We start from the raw sequence: 24,298 nt of genomic DNA, 5'->3' as shown, positions 1-24,298 counted from the left end.
TCTCTCTGTCCTTCTCAAAATAAATAAACTTAAAAAAAAAAAAGATAGAGTTAGAGCATTTATCAGAACCAGTTCACAGGGCACCTGGGTGGCTTAGTTGGTTGAGCATCTGACTTTGGCTCAGTTCATGATCTCGTGGTTCGTGGGTTCGAGCCCTGCGTCGGGTTCTGTGCTGATAGCTCTGAGCATGGAGCCTGCTACAGATTCTGTGTCCCCCTCTTTCTCTGCCCCTCCCCTGTTCACACTGTCTCTCTGTGTCTCTCAATAAATAAACATTAAAAAAAAATTTTTTTAACAGTTCACATAGGGTCTAGTAGGCCACTGTGAGGACTTCAGCTTTTTATCTTTTAGATAAAATTTTAATTTTGGAATAATTTTAGATTTGCAGAATAGTTATAAAAATAGTTCAGAAACTAATCTCTCAGCAGTTTCCCCAAATGTTAAACATCTTACACAACTGTGGTATACTTGTCAAAACTTGTAGCATCCATACAGTAGTATTCATTAAATTCTAGACTTTCCTCATAATCACCAGTTTTCCTACTGATATCTTTTTTCCATTCCAGGATCCCACATTGCATGTAGACGTGAGTTTTTAGTCTCTTCCACTCTGTGACAGTTTCTCAGTCCTTCCTTGCTCCTCATGCCCTTGCACTTTTAAAGAATACTGATCAGGTATTTCGTAGATTGTCCCTCATTATGGATTTCTCTGATATTTTCCTCATGTTTAGCTTAGGGTTATGAGTTTGGGGAAGAATACCACAGAGGTGGGGTGTCCTTGTCATCACATCCTATCAGATGACAATATGATATCCACATGATTTATTACCAGTGAAGGACTCTGGCTTTTATTCTGAATGATATGGGAGCCATGGGAGAGTTCTGAGCAGAGGAGGGACATGTCCTCACTTTTAAAAGGATCATTCTGCAGCTGTGTGGAGAACAGGCTGTAGGAGGCAAGAAGCACGGACACCAATCAGGAGGCTATTAAATTAGATTCAGGCGAAAGACAATCACAGTGGTTTAGGTGAGGACAGTGGCAAATGAGGTGGTAAGAAGGGGATGCATCCCAGATATATGCTGAAAGTAGAACCAACAAGATTTGCTCATGAACTGGATGTGAGAGAAAGTGAGGCCAAAAGATAAAGGCAAAATTTCTGTCCTGCACCTTAGATGGTAAATACTGAAAGAAGATCGAGGGAATGGAGGGAATTAAGAATCTAAGTTGGATTCATTGCATTTATAATGCCTATTAGGCATATAAGCAGAAAGGTAGAGAAGTGATTGAACAGATGATTCTAGAATTCAAAGGTGAGGTTGAGGTCAAAGATATAAATTTTAAAATCATCAATAAACAGATGGTATATAAAGCCACAAACTGGATGAGATCACCCAGGGATGGAGTTCTGAGAAAAGAGAAAAAAATCTGAGGTTGAAAATGATAAAGGTAGCTGATGATAGCTGTGATTTTTTTTTTTTTCTCAATTTCCTAAACTGGAAAAGTTAAAAGCTGGCAACCCTACAGCCATCATCAAAGATTTGGTGGTATACATAAGTAAATATATATGTGTTTCCTTGTTTTAACGTATCTAGTTTTTTACTCTAAAGTTCTGAGAATCTAAGTCTAAATAATATCTCCAGCTCCCTTTGCTATCCTTAGTAGTTTTTCAAAGGTTTTTCTGGAAAGCAGCCTTTTCTTGGACTGGAAGTTTATATTCTGGAGAGGAGGGAGGAGGGAGGAGGGATGATTTTAAGGAGTTCAAAAGCATGGATTCTCTGACAGCAAAGAGGTCCACAGAGCAGTAATTATGTTTTGCTGTCTCATGGCCCAGTGACACTGGTGAGGCAGTACCTGTGGTGGTTCAGGGCAGAGACTTCAGAAGGAGTGTGAGTGTGCCTCAGCTCAGCCACTTGTTAGCTACAAAACCCTGAGTGAGTGGCTCCCCTCCCTAAGCCTCTGCTTACTTCTCAACACAACATATTCTTCTTCTAATTCACTGAAGCCCTATGCATGGTGCCATGTCCAAGATTCTTGGCCAGCTGCAATTTTAGTGCAATGCTGTCCAACATAGAACAAAACTAAATCATCCTACAAGCAAATCTCTTTCAATTAGGAAAGGAGGTGTGAGAGAACTAATTAATGTCACAAGCAACCGCTTATAATAATTTGTTCAAATGCCTACATCTCTACCAGCTGCCTTCCTAATAAAGAATAAAATCTTCCTTTCAGATATAGCATTGAGATTTGCAATTGCCAGATTCAATAAAAATAAATAAAAGAACAAATTCCCATGATAATGACCCTCTTAGAGGAAGCTCAGAAAAGGAGCTAAAGAGAAAACCAAGGTTTATTCCAGGTCTTATGTATCAAGTACATACAGGAGGCAGGGCAATTTCAAAGATTTCCCCCCCATATCTTCTTAAGCAGTGGCTATCAAGTTTTAGTGTAAATCAGAATCACCTGGAGAACTTGTTAAACCATACACTGCTGAGCCCTACCTCAGAGTTTCTGATTCAGTAGGTCTGGAGTGGGTCCTGAAACTTTGGGTTTCTAACAAATTCCCAAGTGATGCTGACGCTGCTTGTCTGAGGACCACACTTTGACAACCACTGCCCTAAAGACCGCCTGTTATGTCAAAGCCATAGCTGAGAAGATTTGTGTGTGCACTAATCTCTTTTATTTACTTCCAGCAGGGTAATGATTGATAGCCAATGGTGCCTGTAAGATTTTAGCATATGATTTGCAAATCCAGCCCTAGATATTTACTGTGTGAATCATTTTCCAACCATCCAGAACTTCCAGGAATTTATGGACACCAAACCACACACTTCTGAAAGCCTTCCCTAAAAGGAAAGCTTAAGAGAAGCCCAGAGGATGTGAAGTAAAGACATTCAAAAATAAATTCAACAATTACTTCACAGAAGCACTATCAAATTTTGACATAACCAAAGGCCATATGACATATACTAGAAATTGACCACACAGCAAAATCTAAGCAATTCAGAAAAGAGTAAGATGGCCCAGCCAAACTGTGGACATTTTTAAAAAAATAAATCTTGGTACTTCTTTTAAAAACTATACCACAATTAAGGACTAACAGGAAAAAGGAGGAAACTTCAGTTTAAATTGCTCCACATTATAAAATACAAATACAAATTCATAATTATGTCACCTACTCAAAAAAACTTACATTCATAATTCAAGGAATTAAATATTTATTGAAAGTATACTCTGGGCAAGGCACAACTGGAATGAAATATATCCCTCCTTGACTCAGGGATATCCATGGCATGAGCTGATACATGTCATAGCAGAAAAACAAACACTGTACTGAACACAGAGGGAAAACAGACCATTACAATGGAGAAATTCGTTCTGAGATGGACCTGTAAAAATGGAAGGGCATCCCAGGTTAGAGAATAGTAAACACCAAGTTCTAGAAGCAGAAATAGCTCAAGGATTATTGGGAAAAGTCTGTAAAATGTGTCAAAATTGGAAAATGCCCTTGGGATTATAGTGAACGGTGAGCCTATTAAAGTAGGTGAGGGACATGACCGTGTGAGACCCCCAAAGGTAGCCTGTAAGAATTTGGCCTTTGCATCATATTTAACCAAGCAGTAAATGAATAAAACTTTATCCTATAAAGGAACCAGAACATCATTGTCAGAATGCAAAATGTAAACATAAATACAGTAATACCACATATCAAGTACGAAAAATTTCTTCCTGAGGTTCACACAAAATGGTAGAACAGGTAGCAACAGAAATTACATGTTTGTTGGCAAATATTCTTACTCCTTCCCCATAATCAGGTACTAGGCAGGAGTCGGGGAAGGATCTCTAGGTGAGGCTGTATGGGCTGCCTATGGGAAATCACTGCCAGAAACCAGCAAACTGCTCAACATTCTCCAATATCAGTAGGAAAGGCAATGAAAACTTAAAACATAGGCTTAAGAAATCACAGCTTCAACCCAGACAAACCAGGTTGTCGAGTTCCATGGCATATACCTTTGTTGCCACTTGTGTGGCCTGATTGCATGTGGCATGTCTTCAGAGGTGAGACCCATGGATTCTGTGGCAATAGGATGAAGGAAATAGGTGAGGTGGAAACAAGCTTGTTTACAGAGGCCAATGTATGAAACAACTGAACCTGTTTGAAATTATTTATATATAAGGTTTAGTCTAGTATCAAATAAACATAAAGGGCCAAGGAAAAAATAAAGTATATTCTAATTAGGTTCTCAAGGAGTCATCTTCATGGCTGCCACACGGTCCAGGCTACCATGCTCTTGCTCACCTTAAGCCTACAATAACCTCCTAGTGCCCAGTTTGCTTGGGTCAGCCCTAGTTAATGTTGTCCCAGCAAGTATTGACAGCACTTCCTCTCAAGTAATAGTAATACTTGCCATGGAGCAATCACAGAAGTCACAAAATGGCCACACACAAATAAAATCTGACCAAGAATTTTAGATAGTTGCCAACATTTTTTTAAATAAGGAAATTTCACAATAAAATTTTCTCTTATGAATAGGATTTTCTCTTATGCTTCTTAAAAATTAGTTAGAACTGAGCAACAATGGTCCTTTTTGATAAGGTACATGGTTTCTGGTTTTCCACAGTCCTCAGTATTCCTTTCTGTATCTTTGACACTGAGCCCAAATTCAACTCACTGATCATATTTATGCTGCTCATTTTTCTATAGACCTGCCTGTGCTAGTCTATTATAGTAGCCACTAGCCACATGTAATTATTTAAATTTTCATTTTAATTAACTAAAAACTAAATAAAAACTAAAAGTCCAGGTCTTCAGTTGCACTAGCCACTGTACTCAAAAGCTACATGTGGCTAGTAGCTACCATAATAAACCAGGCAGATACAGATGCTCCCATCATCACAGAAGATTCTATTATCAACAGTCCATTTCATCCTTGGCTCCTATAGGCATACCAATTTGCAGGCCCTGCTACAGGATGATATGAAATTATTTAAAGAGGAGAACCACATAGGATCTAAGAATTCAAAGTAGGCTCCCCAGTGGATGTGACCACAAAGCTGGGATCTGACAAATGTGCCAACATTAGTTGACTGAAGGTAGTTGAAGGAAAAGGGATCTAGGCATAGAGAACAATATATAAGGAAACGTAAGGTGCGAATTTATCCTTACAGAAATCTTTCCTGAGACATTTCATGTCTCCTTACTAAAAAATACCCTTGATTAGCACACATCTAAGCAATGGAGGGCCACATATAAATTTGGAGCTTCAGATAATATTGCCGTATTTTTTTCTCCCAGGTAACCGTTGAGAAACCATCTCCACTTGAAGAGAACATGCCCAGAAAATCAAATTTTCTTCCTTTCCATTTCAGGATGATAGTTTCCAATCCTGAAACTATCAAGGCCATAAATGTGAAGGCCATCTGCTGAGCAGCCGTTTCCAGGGGAACAGCAAATGCTCTTTGCACTCTAATGCTTTTCTGCTCTAAAGGACAGTGACTTCTCTGTAGAGGAAGGCATCCTCAATTTTTCTTAGAATTTGCATCTTGCATTTTGTAAGAATATGCATTATGAAAATGATATGCTTTGGGAGTTTTTTCAGACCTCACACTGCTGAAAGCCAAGCTTTTGCCAACAGCTTCTCAAGTGCTGGAGTCTATTTATTATTTGAGGCATTACCCTTGGTGGTAAGAAGCATATTGCTGTTTCCACTGAGGGAGACTTTGCCTTTCTGATTCCATGCAACCAACCTCTTCTAAATAATAACTACTTCCAAAGTTTCATTAGTTCTTTTGGGAGTAAGGAAAAAAACAGATGACTAAGCACTGTCCTGAAAAGCTCACAGCCCAACAGTAAAGCCAGATATGTAAACAAGCATAATTCCTCCAATCAATGCAAAAATAGACATATGTTACAGGTGTTAAATGAACAACCAACACACATGTCAGTAAAAACATGAACGCAAGTCACCATATGAAACCTACAGAGGAACCATCTCACTGCCCTCTCACTCCAGGTGCAGTTATCTGAGGCAAAAACAAACCCAACTTACACTCCCCAGCCTAACCCCTTCTGCCCACTCACCTCTCCCAGATCCTTGAGACCAACAGGACTTAAGATTTTACTCCCCTCAACAGACTCCCAAACTCACAAAATACCTGCCTGTGCCTAATGCTACATTTCATACTTCATTAACCTGGTATTTTTCCAGCGTCAGTGGGGATCTCCATCACCCCACCAGATGACGGCATCACCCTTCCTGGACTCCACATGTGTTTATTGCAAGAAGAAATATAAAATCCTCCACACTCAAGCCCTTCCAGTTGGCCTGTCTAATACTTGCTTGTACTTTCATCTTTACTGTGAAGCAACCTTGTTAAAAAATTTATTTTTCAGGTGCCACCATGGATAAATCAGCCTTTTGATCAAGGAGAAAGCATACGTGAAATTGAGAAAGGACACGTTTTCCTTTTTCTGGGAAGGTTTTGGGGATGTCAGTCACTGTAAAAATCTTTTCTTGGGAATGCCGTCCACATCTGCAAACTGTTCCTGTAAAGTCTATGCAGAAATCCATTTCAGTATATAGCTCTGCTCCATGATAAGCAATCTTCCCTGGAAAATGCCAACCCCAGCCTCCTCAGCTGAAATATAAAGTCATATTGCTTTTTTTTCTTCTATGACAGGACAGAAGGAAGTGATTCACACACCTGAATTCTCTGAAACAGAAAATTTCTCACAGGAGAGTGTTTTGATAGCCTTTCTTTCGAAGTCATGATGTATATGTGAGTTTTTAAGGGTTCCTTATCCAACAGAGAAAGAAAAATTGAGATGGGATAATGATAATGTGAATAATACATTATTGAAATTATTTCTGTCTTTCCATTTTTTTCCCTTTTTGTACTTTATCAGAACCAAGCATGTTTGTAAGTCATAAAGTAGATAGAACAAATCTGTAGTTTCTGAAGATCATAATGCCTGCACCACTAGTTAGCTGTGTAATGTCCAGGCCCTTTGACCTTTCTTAGACCTTTCTTAGACCTAGGCCAGAGGGGCCCCTTTCTTGGGCCACAAACTGTAGAGGGCTCCACACAGAACAAACTCCAAAATGCAGTTTCTCTTCTTTTCAATCTTATAAGGAAGTTTTGTTTGTTTTTTATTTGGTAACTGCCCAAGCCTATAGGAGAGACTCCTTAGCTGAACTTGGCCCCCAGGCCAGAGGATACTGAGTTGATGGACCATGAGAGGATGAACCACAGCCTCTGCCCTTGGAAACCAAAGACAAGATGTCTCCCAGATAACTCTGTTCCCTTCCTTCCCCTTGCTCAAGAGAGGCATCCCTAGAAGGCCTGATTCAGACAAGTAAGGCCTGGAGGCAGACAAGTAAGGCCTGGAGGCAGAAACACACCTCCCTGGAGAGTTTGAATAGGTTATCCTCATTTGGGGCTCAGTGGGTTCAGGGGTCTTGGACCTAAGTCCACTCTCACCCTGTCCTGCTCTTGCAGATCCATGGGAAAGCCCTGGAGAGACTGAGGCCCCTGTTACCTGTAGGCACTAGGCCACAGTCTTCAGGACAGGAGGCAGGCATAGCTTGAGTAGACCTTTTGCATATTTAGATATTTGGTCTGTGGCTCTCCATTAGTACTTGCCCTGGCCCCTCAAATGGTAGGGGCAGCCTAACTCTGGTTTCTGTCTAAAAATAAGAGGACTCAACTAAATTGCTCTACAGTTTGGGCCTGCTCTAAAAAGTCATTATATTTTTCACTTAAGTACCTTAAAGGTAAAGCGGGATAAAAAATGCAATTCAAGATGTCAGAAAAAAAATAATAAAATTTATTTTTCCAGAGTTATTTCAAGAAGAAATCTTTGAATGAATTGTAGCTTCTGGCTTACCCTTTCCTACCTCTCAGGTTGCACACCCTATAATAAGAATGTCATTAAGTAAAACTACAGTTTGAAATGCCTTGGAATACACACACACACACAATACCACAAATACCACACTGTAAAATTCTCCATGTGGTATAAGAATCACAGTTTATCTCTCTCTAATGACCAATTGTCAATTAATATTTAACCACCTTTTTGCACTGAAGACCTTTTCTAAAATACACAAGAAGAAAAAACTATGTAGAGATTACTTCAAGACTTAGCAATCAAACAAAAACTTTAAAGAAGACAAATAAACAAAAGCCATGCCTAAAGGAGCCAAAGACGACAAACACTGAAGAGTATTTACTATTATTACTGAGGAGGATTAACTTAGAAAAACTTAGAGATGTCAGTAGTGAAATACTAATCTGAATTTTAATTTTTACTGATTTATTTACACTAATTACAAAGACAGATGTGCTTACTATGAACACTGCCTAAACTATAAGCACAGTATAAGAAACAGCTTTCCTGTTCTGATAGGGGGCATAAATAATATTTCTATGTTATGTCGTGTTCCCGTATATCACGAAACTGGTTGAAATGTATCTCTGGCTACCGTAAATCATAAATACAGTTAAGCGGAACCTCCTCTTCGAATGTAGAAAACAAGCACATAGCAGTAAAATCCAGAGTTACACATGACTTGAGTGTGAGTTTCTTCATAGTCCATTTTAACTGATTTACACAGACAGGAAAGAGGGGGAACATTAAACCTTTTACAAACCTTCCCAAGCTCTCCTAATTAGGCCAGTCCTGCATAAAGAACTTCGTAGTTTTAAAGAATCCAAGAGCAATGAAGTAAAAATGAGATAAATTGGGGAAAACACATATATATTGCAACACCTGTTCTCAAATTCTGTGCTTCTAATAAAGGGAATGTTATAGGTAATAGACACAGTGGGCTATGACCAGGTTACTCACTAGACCACAGAATGGTATTTCTGAAATTGTTGTTCATATTTTACCTTTATGAAGGAAAAATTATCAAAGTCAAAATTATCAAAGAGCACAGGAAAAGCTGTGCTTTGACATAAGAAGTTTATTTAACAGAACATTAAATGAGACATGTAAAGTAACCAATCTCTTTTAGGAATTAAAGTATTAGTTTAAAAAAAAAGCATTTCCAATCTTTACTTAAAATGTTCTTAGAATCTTTGTGTCTAACAGGTTGCTGAGTAGATGTAAAAGTAAAAACCAAAATATCTAAAACAAGTGGCCCTGCTTTGGAAAACACTGAAGGCAGTGCTAAAACAGCTACCATATCTCTTCTGAATCTAACCCCCAACAGTTGTAAGGTATATCTTAATTTATATCCTCAGAGAAAGGAAAATCATATAATAACACCATCAACTGGGAGATACATCCCAATTTCAGAGATGCTAAAATGTGTAAAACAAGTCATTGAAATATGGAAAACACATCCAACTCTTAAACTTAAAAAAGTCAGAATGAACATTTCTATATAATGACCACTTAGCAGATATTTATAAAACACATGAAAAAAATGAGTAACTTCACAAACAACTTTCTTGATAGGAAAGTGAAATGAAGAACAGTTCTAAACATGTGATCACAGAGACAGACAATTCTTCATCAAGCCTCCCCTGTCCACTACTCTGGCCCAGCCTTCTCGCTCACCTCAGTTCCTACAATGTTAACAGTAAAAAGCACACACTGTAACAATTAGTTTTATATGCATACACATACCCACATACATACACATTTACCCAAACTCTAAGCAGGAGTCAGCAAACTGTGACACACAGGCTAAACCAGGCTAAACCAGTTTTGCTAATAAAGTTTTATTTGAACACAGTCATGTTCACTTATTTATGTACTGTCTACGGGTGCTACAACAACACTACAATGGCAGAATTGAGTAACTGCAAAAGACTGAATGGCCTGCAAAGCCTATAATCTTTATCAAATGGCCCTTTAAGAAAAAGTTTGCTTAGCCATGCACTACTACGGCATAAGGCACCAGAGGACAGGGGCTATATTATAAACTGGTCTTACTCTCCCAGTGCCTCTGGCACCAAGTGAAAAGCAATTAATGTATGCTTAGTGGCAGAGATTTTAGAAATCTAAGAGCAGCATACCTCTAAATTGAGCTGAAAGGTCTTCTAAAGGCTAATTTTCATTTCTAGAGGAAGCTCTTTGCCCTCCACTTTACCCTTTTTTTTTACAAGTTAAGATCTAGTCTATAAATCAGTCCCATAGTAGCTATATGACTGATAGAGTAACTCCATTTATCTCCCTGATTAAGTTCATTAAACAGACACTTTGAGGACCATCAATTGCCTTTCACATAAAAATACTTGACAAAGTGGCACTAACCACCTAACAGTAATTCAAGGCATCAATCATTTCCCAGACATCTGTTGAGCATGCTCTCCATGCTACTCTAGATAAGGAGTCACCAAATAGAATTAGACACAGGCCCTGCCCTCAGGGAGCTAAAAGTCTATGGCGACTTCATCTCCTTAGACTTATTTCAAAGTAAACATGTTGTAAATAGCATGATAGCAAAGAGAACCTCAGGGTGATGACCATGGGAAGACCCACTGAGCTATTCAATCAGGACTTGGGTACTTTGTACAAAAACCCTGTAGCAGATAGAAGAATGTACAGTCATGGCTTCTTACCTGGAGCTGTATACAATACAGGGGACAAGGGCTTTGCTTTGACCAGATCCAACACAAGGCAAATGGAGAAGAACACAGTCCTTTGGGTCTCTCAAGAGGGAGAGGTTAATTCTGATATAACTGGGGTTGAAAAAGAAATAAGAGAAGATCTTGTGAAGAAGATTTTTTAGTAAATTTTAAAGGAGAAGATAATATTTCCATAAGAAAATCTTTTGGGATAAGGGAGGAATAAAGGCACAAAGATCAGGAGGCACAATACCTAATATATCTGTGTTTGGTCCACAAAGAGAGCCATTATTATGTATTAATCAAATTTATTGAGTGCCTATTCTGTGCTAAGTGATATATCTGAGAGCAAAACAAGTTCTCTTTAGAAGCAAAAACAATTCTAAAGGTGATTTCATATTATCATCACTGGGTTTAAGGAGAGCAGAGTGTAGGGTGAAAAATATGGTGGGAGACAAAGCCCAACAGATAGTTTGGAGACCACTGTGAAGAACCTGGGGATGCCAGGTCAAAGAGGTACGATTCTATTTTTATAAATATAATATTTTTAAATCTTTATATAATAAGTTAAATAAATGTATATTTATTTAAGTTCATTATAAGTTCTATATATGTTCTAGGGCACTAGAGATCATTCTAACACTAAAACTAGTCTTCAAAACCAATTGTATTCATAGCAAAGTACATAGTAGAATGTGAGTTCAACTCACAAGAAGAATGCCACTACTCATTCTTGTTTGAATTTGATCATTTTGAGATATACAGAAGGGACCCAGTATATGTGAGCACACAACCAATGTACTGCTGGCTATGAATTAGAGGTTATTTCCAAATTATCTTAATTTAATATTCTACATAATCTGCCAGCCATATATTCATGTGTGTGTGCTCATGTGTGTTAATTGAACACGTTACCTAAAATAAATAGTTTTATTTTAAAAGTAAAACAGTTCCACCATTACCTGCATGCTTCTTTATAAGACAGCTCCAGAAGTGGCAGAAAGAACAAGCCTTTTAGCAGCTTAATCCCTAAATAGCATCCTCATGGCTTTCTCAAGCTTATTTCACCACTGTCTTATGTCCTATTTCCTGAAAGCAAACTTCCCTTACCTTTCCTGAGTGACCTTTCTTCCCTGGTCATCACAGTAAGTCTATTCCCTAGATTCTTAAATGAGATTATTTATCTTCATGAATTGCCTTCCTTTAATATACCAGGGTAATTTAATATTTCAACTTTTTTTGGCTAATATAAATCACTTACTTGTGCTTATTAGGCTCTATATCAGGGTTTCCCAACCTTGATACCATTGACGCTGGAGGTCAAATAATTCTGTGTTGTGGGGGGACTGCCCTGTGTATTGCAGAATGTTTAGCAGCATCCCTGGCCTCTACCCACTAGATGCCAGTAAAGCACACACATGCACACGCGCACACACACACACACTGTGATAACCAAAACTGTCTCCAGTCATTGCCAAATGTCTCCTGGGAGGCAGAATCATCCCCTGTTAATAACCACTGCTCTAAATAATTTATTATTTTCATTTTATATTAACACTAAGAGGTAATATGTATGCAGGTTTACAACTTACCATCCACTACACCAATCATGTTTATAAGTTAACTCACTCAATCTTCACGATACCCCATTTTAAAGATAAGGAAATACTCAGAGAAGATAAGTGGCTTGTCTGGGACCACACTATTATTGAGTGGTAGAACTTTTTATTGAACCTGAGTCCACTGACATCAGACCCTTAGCTCTAAACTACTGCACTGTTTTGCCTTTCTAGAAATGCATAAAATTGACAGGAGTAGACTGGGTACAGTCTCTCTCCATCTTCCGTATTTTGTGACCCAGAGCCATCCAGGAACCATCACACATTTAAGGATATATCATTTGCACAGCAGGAGCTCTTGCATCTTCCCAGGAATAAAATTCAGTGATACTTGGTATGGCTCGGACATAGACCAATCTCATGCACGTGGATCATAAACAACCCATATAAGTATGACCAGCTATCTGATATCTACAGGATGAATGTGAGCTCTACATTTCCCTCAACTGAAGTTTTATTTTCCCCAAGCAGGCACTACTTTGGTCAAAAGTATGCACTCACAGAGCACGTACAAAGTGCAGAGCACTAAAACATAGGCATAAGTACTTTTAAAAAAAATTAGAGATGAGATCCTTGCTTTAAGAAATTTGAAACCTCATGGTTGAGGCAAAACACCCAGCTACAAAGTGACATTATGGCACATCACACAGCAAAAACTAATTTCAACTAAAGGTGAGAAAATCTCAAGTTGACTATATCAAAAGTTAGAATGACAGACTATTTTCTTAAAAACATTTTTTAAAGCAAGTAATCAATCAGGTTAATAAAATGTAGTAGATGAAGAGTACTTAGGAAATTTACTTAACAGATATTAAAATGACTTGAAATTCACCTATCAATTTGTTTATAATGAATACAATTTTTGATTACACATGAAAGCGGTTTGTGCTCTTTAATAGGATAAACATTTCCTTTATGCTCCACTATCATCTATTAATTCACTTAGCAAATCCTTTGCAAAGACAAACTTTTGCTCAGCCCATACAAACGGGTACAAATTTTAAATAAATGGGTTATGGATCAATTAAACTTTTACATGAGAAATAATTGACCTCACAACTATTAAAGCTGATCACAAATAAAGGGGGGGGGGGTGGTTCTCTGCAAAATCATCTGGGCCTCATTTCCAGTGATTTTGATTTAACTGATCTGAATGGACTTGCATGTCTGCATTTTTAAGTTCGTTGGCTTGTTCTAATAAGCCCCAGGGCTGAGAACAACTAACTGGATTAAAGGAATGTCAGTGCAAAGAGGGAATCAGAAAACACTAGGCACAATGCGTGCAGACTGTAGGCTCTTGCACCCCATGTCTATCAGCCCTTATACCAGCTCCTACTGGTATACTTTGTCTCTGATCTTTGGCTTCTTCATCTGTAAAATAAAGATGTTCAGTGGAGTAAATGAGAAAACTCGTGTAAAGAGCTTAGCATGCTGCCTGAAAGTGCTCGGTACATTTTAGAAACTATTGCAGGCTTTCCAGAAGAGTTGACTTTTGAGTTGAGTCTTAGTCTTAATGATAAAAATAAACTTACATGCCTCTAAGAATGCACTCGTTCCTGCCAATTAATTTCTTTAAAAAGAGATTCACAGAATTCAATGCTATACTGGGTAGCCTCTCATTTATAATTAGCATGCAAGTTAAAGATCGAACTTCGTATTTGCCCTTCAGGCATCCAGAATCCAACTGACGTGTTGCTCTTTGCCACTTGAATCTTTGAGGTCCCTGATCTACTTATGACATCCCTCCCATCCATCACAACAATTACAAAAATATTTGTACCACCTCCAACTGCTAAGACAAAGATATATTCTCATCTACATGCTCCCTTGCAATAACTAACCTGCAAACACAATAAAATAAGTTCCAGGCATGGCTGAATTTTTTACAGTATTAGTTATAAACCCTAAAATAATTTATAATGGAAATTATGAGATGTCCTTCACTATGGAGGATATTGGTCCTAGGCTCAACGACAGAACATGTGTTCACGGGAGCACACAACTGTATGTACGCAATACACATACACAGAAAAGGGTTCTGTTCACTTAACTCAAATTTATTCAGAACAGTCTTATGTTATTTATTTTCATGAGTTTTAGACAAGATCTTTTTTAGCACATTACAGAGGCCTGGAGGGGTTTTCTGCATAAAAGACAAAGCCAAGCACTGTTAATGCAAAGTATAGTAACTCAGTGTTTTGAGAAACATGGCCAAACATATTTGAATATAAAGCCATCAGGCCAAGAAATCTTGGTGTCTAGAGCTGAGAACAAACTTGGCAGTTGAATTCTCATTATCAGGAGATTTCTTGCTACCTTGTAGCCACTTGGCCCAGCCTGTCTCAACCTTACAAAGATCCCTATGCACATTCCACAAAATATTTGGACAAGAATATTTCATATCTTTCATGTGGTGGTAAAACATAAGATGTGAAAAAATGCCATAGAAAGAGCATCTATCCCCCATTTTCATCTGAAAATGCCATAGAAAGAACATCTATCCCCTTCAGGTTGCTATGAAGATTAAATGAGCTAATACATGTAACATGCTTGGCACAGTGCCTCGAGCAATAAGCACTCAATACATACTGACTAGGTTATCATTATGTGTTTTAACTGACATTTCCATTATAAACCACACTCACAAAATCTGCATCAAATTTCTCAAACAAATGCTCTAACAAAATAAGAGTGCAACACACAAACTATGCTAAAAATCCAAGGCCCAAAGATAACTTCAAAACTAGGGCCTATGCCATGCTGAATGTTGTAGAGGAAAAAGCTAAGAGAAAACACAAAACATGAAGCGAGAGATGGTAGCAAATCTGATAGTAATGCTAAGAAAATCACAATTCAGACAACTTACCTTTAGGAAGTAAAAGAATTTTAATGTCCTCAGGGTGCTATTTGGGGTTCAGAAAGAATCTTTCACTGGAATAAGACCTAAGAGGACTTACAAAGAGTCCACCTTCAAAAGGTTGCGTTGGAAGAGAGAGATGAGACTCCAGTCACAGAATTTGGCTTGTCACCTCCACCCCAAATATACACACATATTTCAGGTAATTCAGGAAGCTGTTCAGGAAGCCTCCTCATTATACTTTTAAAAGCTCCCTTTCCATCATTAAAAAGGCACACATTTCTAATAGGTAAACATCCTTCAGTTGAACAAACTTGAAGCATGACTATTCCTAAGTAAAGTTGCCTTCATTTTCCAAAACTCCTGGGCACACTTAAACCAACGTGTGAAATTCCATGAACTCCAGGGAAGGAGTGGGGGGGGGGGGGGATGCTAATGTGCTTAAGCTTACAACAGTGAGACCCAGTGAAAGACAGACTGACTAACCCACAGACCAGCAAAATCTTAATGCCTAATAGCAAATTATTCTTAATAAAGAACCAATCAAAAATTTATTAGAACATGAAGGAGACTTTAAGAGACCACTTACCACAGCCTGCCTAGAGAGTCAGACCTTCTGACGATGAAATGCCACCTAAACACAATAATATTTCAGTGATCTCTAACAAAATATACACATGTGTTACAGCTGAAGACACTTTTTTTTTTTTAACCCATCATAGAAACTAAAGAAAGTTCCCAACTGCCACTAGATTCCCTGGCAGCCTCACAGATCAACATTTCAAGTTGATCAGTAAAACAATGCAAATGTTCAACTAAACTTTGTCTGGCTAAAGTCTGATTTAAAAATGTGAAAAATAAGACATATCAGTATTGTTCAAATCATATTTTTTTACAAAGTTATTTGCTCCAGTGAGAAAAAAATCATATTTCAGTCTCGGTTGTTATTTATCCCTACGGTTGACACACTGTTTTATTTTAAATAACTTGTAGAATGTTACCATAATGGCTTTAACATCAATTTCATATCTGATCTGCACTCTCCTGGTACATAGGGAAAACGATGTCCAAAAAGGTCTAAAGAGAAACAAGTCAAAAATAAAAAGTAAATCTCATTCAAGGGTGCCATCTAGTGGGAAAATCAGGTGGCTGTCATGTTGCTAAGCAACCTTTGGATGGCATGTTTAAAATCCCAGAATCTTGGAGCTTGGAAAAAAACTTAGTTCAGTGTTTCCCAAAATACGTTCCTTGTTAACAGGATTCTGTCATCAAATACATTTAAGTAATGCTGGGTGAAACACTGGACAGTATGTCTTTACTACAGAATATCTCACAGCCTAGAATATGCTCACTCACATACACTGGGAATCTCCAAAGAGGGATATGGCATTTCTCACATATATTTGATCAGGGAAACTCTTTACTTGTGGATGCCTCTGAACTCCTCACAGAACACTGGAATTTCTCAAAACAATGTTTAGGAAATGCTGATCTAATCCAACTCCTGCCTCCACAGTTTACGCATGAGGTTTCCAGCTATTTAAGTGACTTGTCCTGGTTCCCAGTATTGCCTATAGTCTGGCAAGCCTACAGGTCTGTCTTTGTAACCTGATGGGTGAGCAGAAGTAATCTAAAGGACGTGGGCTACAGGATACTTTCCTCTGCCCTTCTACTCTAGCATTAAAACTCTATTGTGGAAGGTCTGAAAGTTTCATTTTAAGCACCTACCAGTCTGGAATGATACCCTATTGCACTTATACAATATTATACATTGACTTAAAAACCTAAAAGAATGTTCTCCTTTCACGTTCTGATGGTTATTATTTTTTAAATCAGGCTTTGGATTGATCTTAATGTTATATATCAACATGGGTAGTAGTTCATTTCTATAAATTTTATTATTTTTAAAGATATATTTTTGCAGAAACAATTTAAGAGTGTGTAAAAGTTATGTCTGATGTCTCCCATATATGTCTCATTTGAATGTAAGCCTGAAGGACATTCATAATACCTAGTAGTGATAGTGGGGATCGAAAGAATTATAGGCTAAAAAAAATAAGCTCAAAGAAAGGCAGGCCTTACAAACCTCCCATCCCCCAAATATAGCAAATATTATATAGGATAATAGCAACAGATTACAAAAGCATCTTCCAAGGCTTTTTGCTACAAATTATCCTGAAATAACTAAAATATATTTTCATTTGTAAAAAAATTTAAAATTTCAACAACAGGGGCGCCTGGGTGGCTCAGTCGGTTAAGCATCCAACTTCTGCTCAGGTCATGATCTTGCAGTTCATGGGTTCAAGCCCTGTGTCGGGCTCCGTGCTGACAGCTCAGAGCCTGGAGCCTGCTTTGGATTCTGTGTCTCCCTCTCTCTCTGCCCCTCCCCTGCTCATTCATCCTCTCTCTCTCTCTCTCTCTCTCTCTCTCTCTCAAAAATAAATAAAGATTTCTAAAAAAATTTTTTTTATTTCAACAACAAAAAATAATTATGGGTGCTGTGTTTATGGGCATCCCAAGGAACCTATGAAGTGTCAGCCTCATGGCTTCTTTCTGAGTACTCTGTTCACCAGTTTCAGTGTTTGTCACGGCTGTACCTTACAAGCTGGTTATTCTAAGAAGGAACTATGTGTTCACAAGCTCTAACTCCACAGCCTATTCCCTTCCCTCAAGACTGAAATAATGGGATAATAATAACTTGAATGAAGATTAATCGTAAGTAATAAAGTACCTTGTTCGGTACTTTTTAAATCATTTTGGTGGTTATATAACATCATTGCTAGTTTTATATTTGGAAACTATTAAGTTTTATCTTATTTAAAAGTTTTCTCTTATTTAAAAAAAACTTTTTATTTTAAAAAAGGGGAAATTGCTCTCAATTTATGCCAACCTTTGGGCATAAAACTTCTTTTTCTGCACTAAAAATTATCTCTAAAGGATAGATTCCAGAGGTATCCAGGTATTTGATTACAGACTCATTTACGTTGACAAACTTTTCCCCCAATGTGGTTGTCCTAATAATTTACACCAAATATGAGACTCAGATCCCTCAGTTATAAGTGGGAGGCGTGAGAGATTAAGCATAGGTGTGCAGACCACTCTCAGTATAGTCCAGGTCAAACATGCACAGCATTTGGAAGGTTCAGGAAATGCTCACTTGTTTGCACACACACTCAGACTTTAATGTAAAGAACCTCCTCCCATACATGAAAATCAAATTCTAAAGAGTCCCAAAACTCCAAAACCATAAGTTTTCAAAAGGACTTGTACTTCCAGAAGATGAAAAAAAAGCTCTCAATTAGGACCCCAACCTCAAAGTGCTAACCAGAAATATAACACCTATACACAGAACTGGTATTTTAATCAGATTAACAGAAAGCCACATGCAAAGTGGAAATAAACAAAAGTACTGTCGGGCTGGACAGGTTGGGAGAGACCTGGTACCCAAACTTGAAATTGGCACTACTTTGCACTAGAGAACTAGCTATAATTTCTTTACATCTGCCCTGGAAGGCTGTCCACTTTTATTCTGCTCATGGATTACAGCAACATGATGAGATGTTGTAAAGCAACTCTAAGAGGCATGAACTGATATGAAATACTTTCTTGGCCCTTGACATACTCCCCCCATACTATACTCAGCCCAAGAGTTAACTTTCCTCAGGAGTCTCTAAACCACAAAACAATTTTTTTTCACTTCTAAAACTCTTTTGCTTTCCATGTATTTTCTGACAGGACCCACGAGTATTTCCAAAGGTTTAGCTATAAATTAGAATGCATAGCACATCAGGGACAGCTAATTCACCCAGAGGAGGATCCAGCTCTGATTAATTTTTCTTTCCTTACCTTGCTCATAACAGGATTCCCAACCTACCAACTAGCCTACTGACACTGCCACACAATTGAGCCATCATTCATTCATTCAAATATTTATTGTGCTCTTATTATGTGTCAGGTCCCATGCCAGGTTCTGATAATTCAAAGTGGATGTTGAATCAATAATTTCAGCATCATTCATTGACCAGTTGTGTGACCTTGGCCAAGTAAGCTAATTACTCTGAGCCTCGGTTTCCTTAACTGTAAAATGTGGGATAATAATGGTACCTTGCAGAGCCGCGGTATTGTGCGGTGGGGAAGAGGGATGGATTTGTAAACCCTGGAGCGAGGTTCTGCCTACCTGAGGGCGCTACTGTACGGAGACCCTGGATGAAGCCACCATCATCATGTCTGACCAGGAGCCAAAACCTTCAACTGAGGACTTGTGGGATAAGAAGGTAGGAGAACACATTAAACTGAAAGTCATTGGACAGGATAGCAGTGAGATTCAGTTCAAAGTGAAAATGACAACACACCTCAATAAACTCAAAACATCACACTGCCAAAGACAGAGTGTTCCAATGAATTCACTCAGGTTTCTCTTTGAAGATCAGAGAAGTGCTGATAATTACACTCCAAAAGAAATTGGAATGGAGGAAGATGTGATTGAAGTTTATCAGGAACAATGATCAATGATTCAATGATTTATATATTCTTCTTTTTTTTTCTTTACCCTCAATCCTTTTCTATTTTTAAAATTAGTTCTTTTGTAACGTGGTGTTCAAAATGAAATTGAAAACTGGCACCCCATCTCTTTAAAACATCTGCTAATTTGAATTCTAGTGCCCATTATTCATTACCACCTGTTTTCATTGTGCTGATTTTTGGTGATCAAACCTCAGCCCCCTTCATATAGCCCTCTCCTTTTTAAAAATTACATGCATGCATAGAGGGCCCACTTTTCCCAGGCTGTGCTTTTTCAGTCTTATGATAAATAAGATTGACCAATGCGAGTGTTCACAACAACTTTCCAGTTGGCCCTGAAGTTCTAACTTGTGATTGCTTCACTCCTGGACTATGATTTTCAGTGGGAGATGAAAGTTTTTCAGAGAAGTGAACTGTGGAAAAATGACCTTTCCTTAACTTGAAGCTACTTTTAATTTGAGGGTCTGGACCAAAAGAAGAGAAATACCATGCTGGCATCAAGATGACAGAGATGGCGAGGGTAATGACTAACTCAAAGATGGTTTCACTGAAAAGAAAGTGTTTTAAGATACAAGAAAAGTCTTATTAGAAGATCTCAGAGGGGTGCCTGGGTGGCTCAGTTGGCTAAGTGTCTGACTTCGACTCGGGTCATGATCTCACAGTTCATGAGTTTGAGCTCCGCACTGGGCTCTGTGCTGACAGCTCAGAGCCTGGAGCCTGCTTCGGATTCTGTGTCTCCCTCTTTCTCTGCTTCTCCTCTACTCCGCTCAAAAATAAATAAAACATTTTTTTAAAAAATTTTTTAAAGAAGATCTCAGAAATATTCTAATTTTCATTAACAATTAATAAAGTTATTCATGCAGAAGTGTACTCAACAGAACACTACTCTTTTTTATTTTATTTGTACTTTTTGACCGAGGATATGTGTTTTAAATGGACATTGCCTGTACCAGCCTCATTAAAATAAATAAAACACTTGTAAAAATAATAATGGTACCCTGCCTCATAATATTAAACAATTGTACATGCCTCCCAAATTAAGTGAAATAATATACGTGAACATGGTTTCAAACCATTCATATTCAAACTATAGCTTAGTCACTAATGTGAAAAAAATTAGCATAATTAATTTAGCTGATTCTGGTTAAAAATTATCAGCAATTAAGAGAAATGTGCAAAATATAACTTTATATGTGATGTACCAAAAAATGTTATATCTCTATATCTTAATTTCATTGTAGCCTCCAAATTCCTAATTCTAACCCCCTGGTAAAGAACAAAGGTACAACAACATAACCTTGGCAATTAGAAGTAACTCAGTCACCACTACTTAAACATCAGTCTTTTGAGATTCTCTTCTTTCCCCACCTTCTCATCTACCCCTAAATTCCTAAATGGTAAAGCATCCCCTGGGGCATATTTGCCATCTACAGGTAGTGTCTGAGTAACTGGTGCCACCTGGATTTGGGTGTTGACCTCTGAGGTCAACTACTGCTGACTGCAGCACCCACCATGGACTTCAACAAGATCCACGCACTCTGAGTCTTTCTTGGCCCTGCCCCATGACTCCCCAGTCTTCCAACCCTCTCAGCATCTACCACAGCTTCCTGTGACAGCTAAGAGCCTCACTGCTTCTTTTTCCATACCACATTGGAGCTTGGGTCTTATATGGCTGTCTTCAGCCATTGCCACTTCTCCACTCACAAGGCCAGTTGAATATGCATCACCTAGTCTCCCCAGCCTGCTCTGGGAAACAAGCTAAGTTCCCCCACTGCTTTAGATTCCTCCTGAATTATATTCAGAGATTTCTGGATCTAAAGAGACCATATCTACTTCTCCTTTCCCTCACATGAAATGGGGCTGGGTGCAGGGGAGCTCTTCTCAGACACTCACTCACTTTCCAACTCCAATCACATCCCCCTGGAAAAACATTGGGCAAATATGCTTAAGTACTTATTAGCTGCATGACCTTGAGAAGTACTTAATTAATGGTTACCCTATCTGTAAAATATGGATAATAATAGCCATCTCACAGGGACACCATGAGGATTAAATGAGATAATGTATGTAAACCTCTGGGATGAAGCAGGTGCTACCCAATCCCCATCACCCTTTCTAGATTTTCCCTTCTAGATGACCTCTGGTCACTGCATCCATATGTATAAATTGTGTTTGTTCCAACAATAAATTCCACCCTCCTGATCTAACACCCTGCAAATTCATTTGCAAACATATGCCCCAAGTCTCTGCCCATATAAATTGGCAAGACTTTGCAATTCTTTTGGCATATCATATACCGTAATGCATCATAGTTTAAAATCTTCATCAGGCATGGCAAGCTTGATAACCATCTGCAGTTTATATGGCTTAACCTAAACTAAACCAAATGGCCTTATCCTTGTTGCCCAATCCCAAGGCTCCATTTCTCACCCTGAGTAACTCTTGCAATTCACATTTAGATTTTCCCCTAAGTTACAAAAATAGAAACACTTGAGGAAATTAGCTATGTTAAAGGCCATTTTCCATGGCATCAGGTTCAAGGCCAGATTAATGTGTTGATGCTTTAAGAATTAGAACCAAAGTCCAGGATTTGGCACATTTTACTTTCAGCCATTGCCTTGTGAGTATGAACTTCACCCCTTCATCAACTCTAGTCACAGAGCAGTCTTTTAAAATCTGACTGGAGCACAGAAAGAAGTTCAGCATCTCTGCCTGTAAAAAGGGAAATCAGCCTGCCAGAGACTGAAAAGCAATTTCCAACAAGTCAGTAATTACAGAGGTCCACCTCAGCAGCCAAATTCCTGTCAAGGATTTTTTTTTCTACATTGGAGACATTATGTCAAGCCAAGGCAATCACTTTGTTCACAATAAGATAATTAGACAATCTGAGAGAGACCCTCTCTCTGTTCTGAACGCCTTCCTGTGCTTTGAGATCAGTAGCTTTGATAGCATTTTTGAAGCAAGACAATCCTTTCTTTATTCATATCACTTCTTACACAGAAGCCCAACAGAGTCAAACTACTCTGGATGAAATAGGACTAGGGGCCCAGATGGCTTGCCCTGCTAGGTATCACCCTTGGCTGATTCAGCCTGTCTCACAGGGTTCTAGGACCCCTCAGTGCCACTTTAAAAGTCACTGCCTCAGATGACCTAAACCAGGGATCAGCAAACTTCTTCTGTAAAGAGCCAGATAACACACACTTTCTGCTTTGCAGGCCATAAATGGTCTCTTGTTGCAATTATTCAACTCTGCTATTGTAGCGTAAAAGTGGCCAGAGACAATATGTAAACAAATCAGCATGCCAGTCCTCTGATAAAACTTTATCTAAAAAACCAAGTGACAAGCTAGATTTGGCCCATGGGCTGTAGTTTACCAACCATAAACTAAACTAGAGACCTATATTTTTATTGCCTCTTGATTCAACGTGATATTCAAGATAGAAAAGTGGAATATATCACAGAAATCACCAGAAACTCTACCTTGTACAACTTGAACTTTGATTTATTTTCATTTTACATACAATATTTACCAAAGTTGTTAAAACACAAAAATTCTGTCTCTTTCATTTACCAAGTAGCTGTTTAGGACCTTAAACCTATATTTTACTCTATAAATCATGATCATCTCAAATGTGATCTTTCATACACAGTGAATTTTAATTCCTGTAAGACATTCACTCTAATTCCTCCTCCCCAAAAAGATGTAGATCATTGAAGTATCATATAAAATTAGGTTTTACCCTTCCACTCATATGTATAAATAGCTGATATTATAAAAAAACAAGGCAAAATCAAAAGAGTTTTCTTTTTTTTAAGTTTATTTATTTATTCTGAGAAGAAACAGAGTGAGGAGGCACAGAGAGAAAGGGAGAGAGAGAATCCCAAGCAGGCTCCGCACTGTCAGTGCAAAGCCCGACACAAGGCTCCATCTCCCAAAGCCATGAGATCATGACCTGAATCAAAATCAAGAGTCAGATGCTCAACCGACTGACTGAGCCACTCAGGCACCCCAAGAGTTTTCTTGTAAATAAGCATTATACCAGAGTGGCTGAGGATATAAAAGTATAAGGAGAAAAAGTGGGTTTTAGACTAATTTTTGATATAATATCTCAGATACGGCTTAGGAAATTAATATTTATATATGTATTTATATTGTATATTTATTATATATGATACCATAGTGAACACCATTCTGACAACAACCAAGCGGAACTTCTGCCCTAAGCATCATGGCAAGGGAGGCCCTGGAGCTATATTTGTTCCACAAGGTCATTCCTAGCAAATCAGGCCTGCCTAGAGCAAGGGTGAAAACTGACCCAAGCTGGGCTCTCTCCCAGGTTCCAGCTGGATCTACGAAAGGTAAATTCAAGAGCTCAGGGCTGGCTGAGGTGACCACATGGAGCAAGATGCAGCACAGGTAATGCCCGTAGTCAGAAGAACTGAAACATCCTGGCAATCCTAGGGTTCCCCTCTCCAGCTCTTCCTCAGGACTACTGTATCCAGCACTTGGATTCCACAAGCTGTCCTTTCAGTAATGCCTCCTTTTCTAATAGTGCTAGCTAGGGTTTTTTGCAACTACAGTGTTAATTTCCACATATGCTGCCTGCTCCAATTCTCATTCCACCTTCCTAGCCACACCTCTCAGAATGCTCCAAAGAGAAAGCAAATTTGCTCCATCAGTCTGCTTGGTCTGCAACTGGGGAAAGCAAGCTCTATGAGAAT

The 24,298-nt window shown here is 38.5% G+C and overlaps 2 protein-coding genes across 8 annotated transcripts in view; one reads left to right on the top strand and one right to left on the bottom strand.

The window, feature by feature from the left end:
• The window catches only part of ERC2 (ELKS/RAB6-interacting/CAST family member 2), a 915,804-nt gene that overhangs the window by 695,379 nt on the left and 196,127 nt on the right, over window positions 1-24,298 (bottom strand). The window lies entirely within an intron of this gene.
• LOC113593574 (small ubiquitin-related modifier 1-like) lies at window positions 18,862-19,983 on the top strand. Its single transcript, XM_053219215.1, has one exon. It carries the CDS (start codon window positions 19,279-19,281, stop codon window positions 19,558-19,560), a length of 282 nt encoding a protein of 93 aa, XP_053075190.1. The 5' UTR covers window positions 18,862-19,278; the 3' UTR covers window positions 19,561-19,983.

The sequence above is a fragment of the Acinonyx jubatus genome, chromosome A2, assembly GCF_027475565.1.
Source record: "Acinonyx jubatus isolate Ajub_Pintada_27869175 chromosome A2, VMU_Ajub_asm_v1.0, whole genome shotgun sequence".
In the NCBI taxonomy this organism is placed as follows: domain Eukaryota; kingdom Metazoa; phylum Chordata; class Mammalia; order Carnivora; family Felidae; genus Acinonyx; species Acinonyx jubatus.
The sequence above is the reverse complement of the archived record's forward strand: the minus strand, read 5'-3'. Positions and strand labels throughout refer to the sequence as shown.

What these genes read in the sequence shown, in the direction of transcription:
- LOC113593574 (XM_053219215.1), top strand. Translation starts at nt 19,279, where the DNA reads ATGTCTGACCAGGAGCCAAAACCTTCAACTGAGGACTTGTGGGATAAG.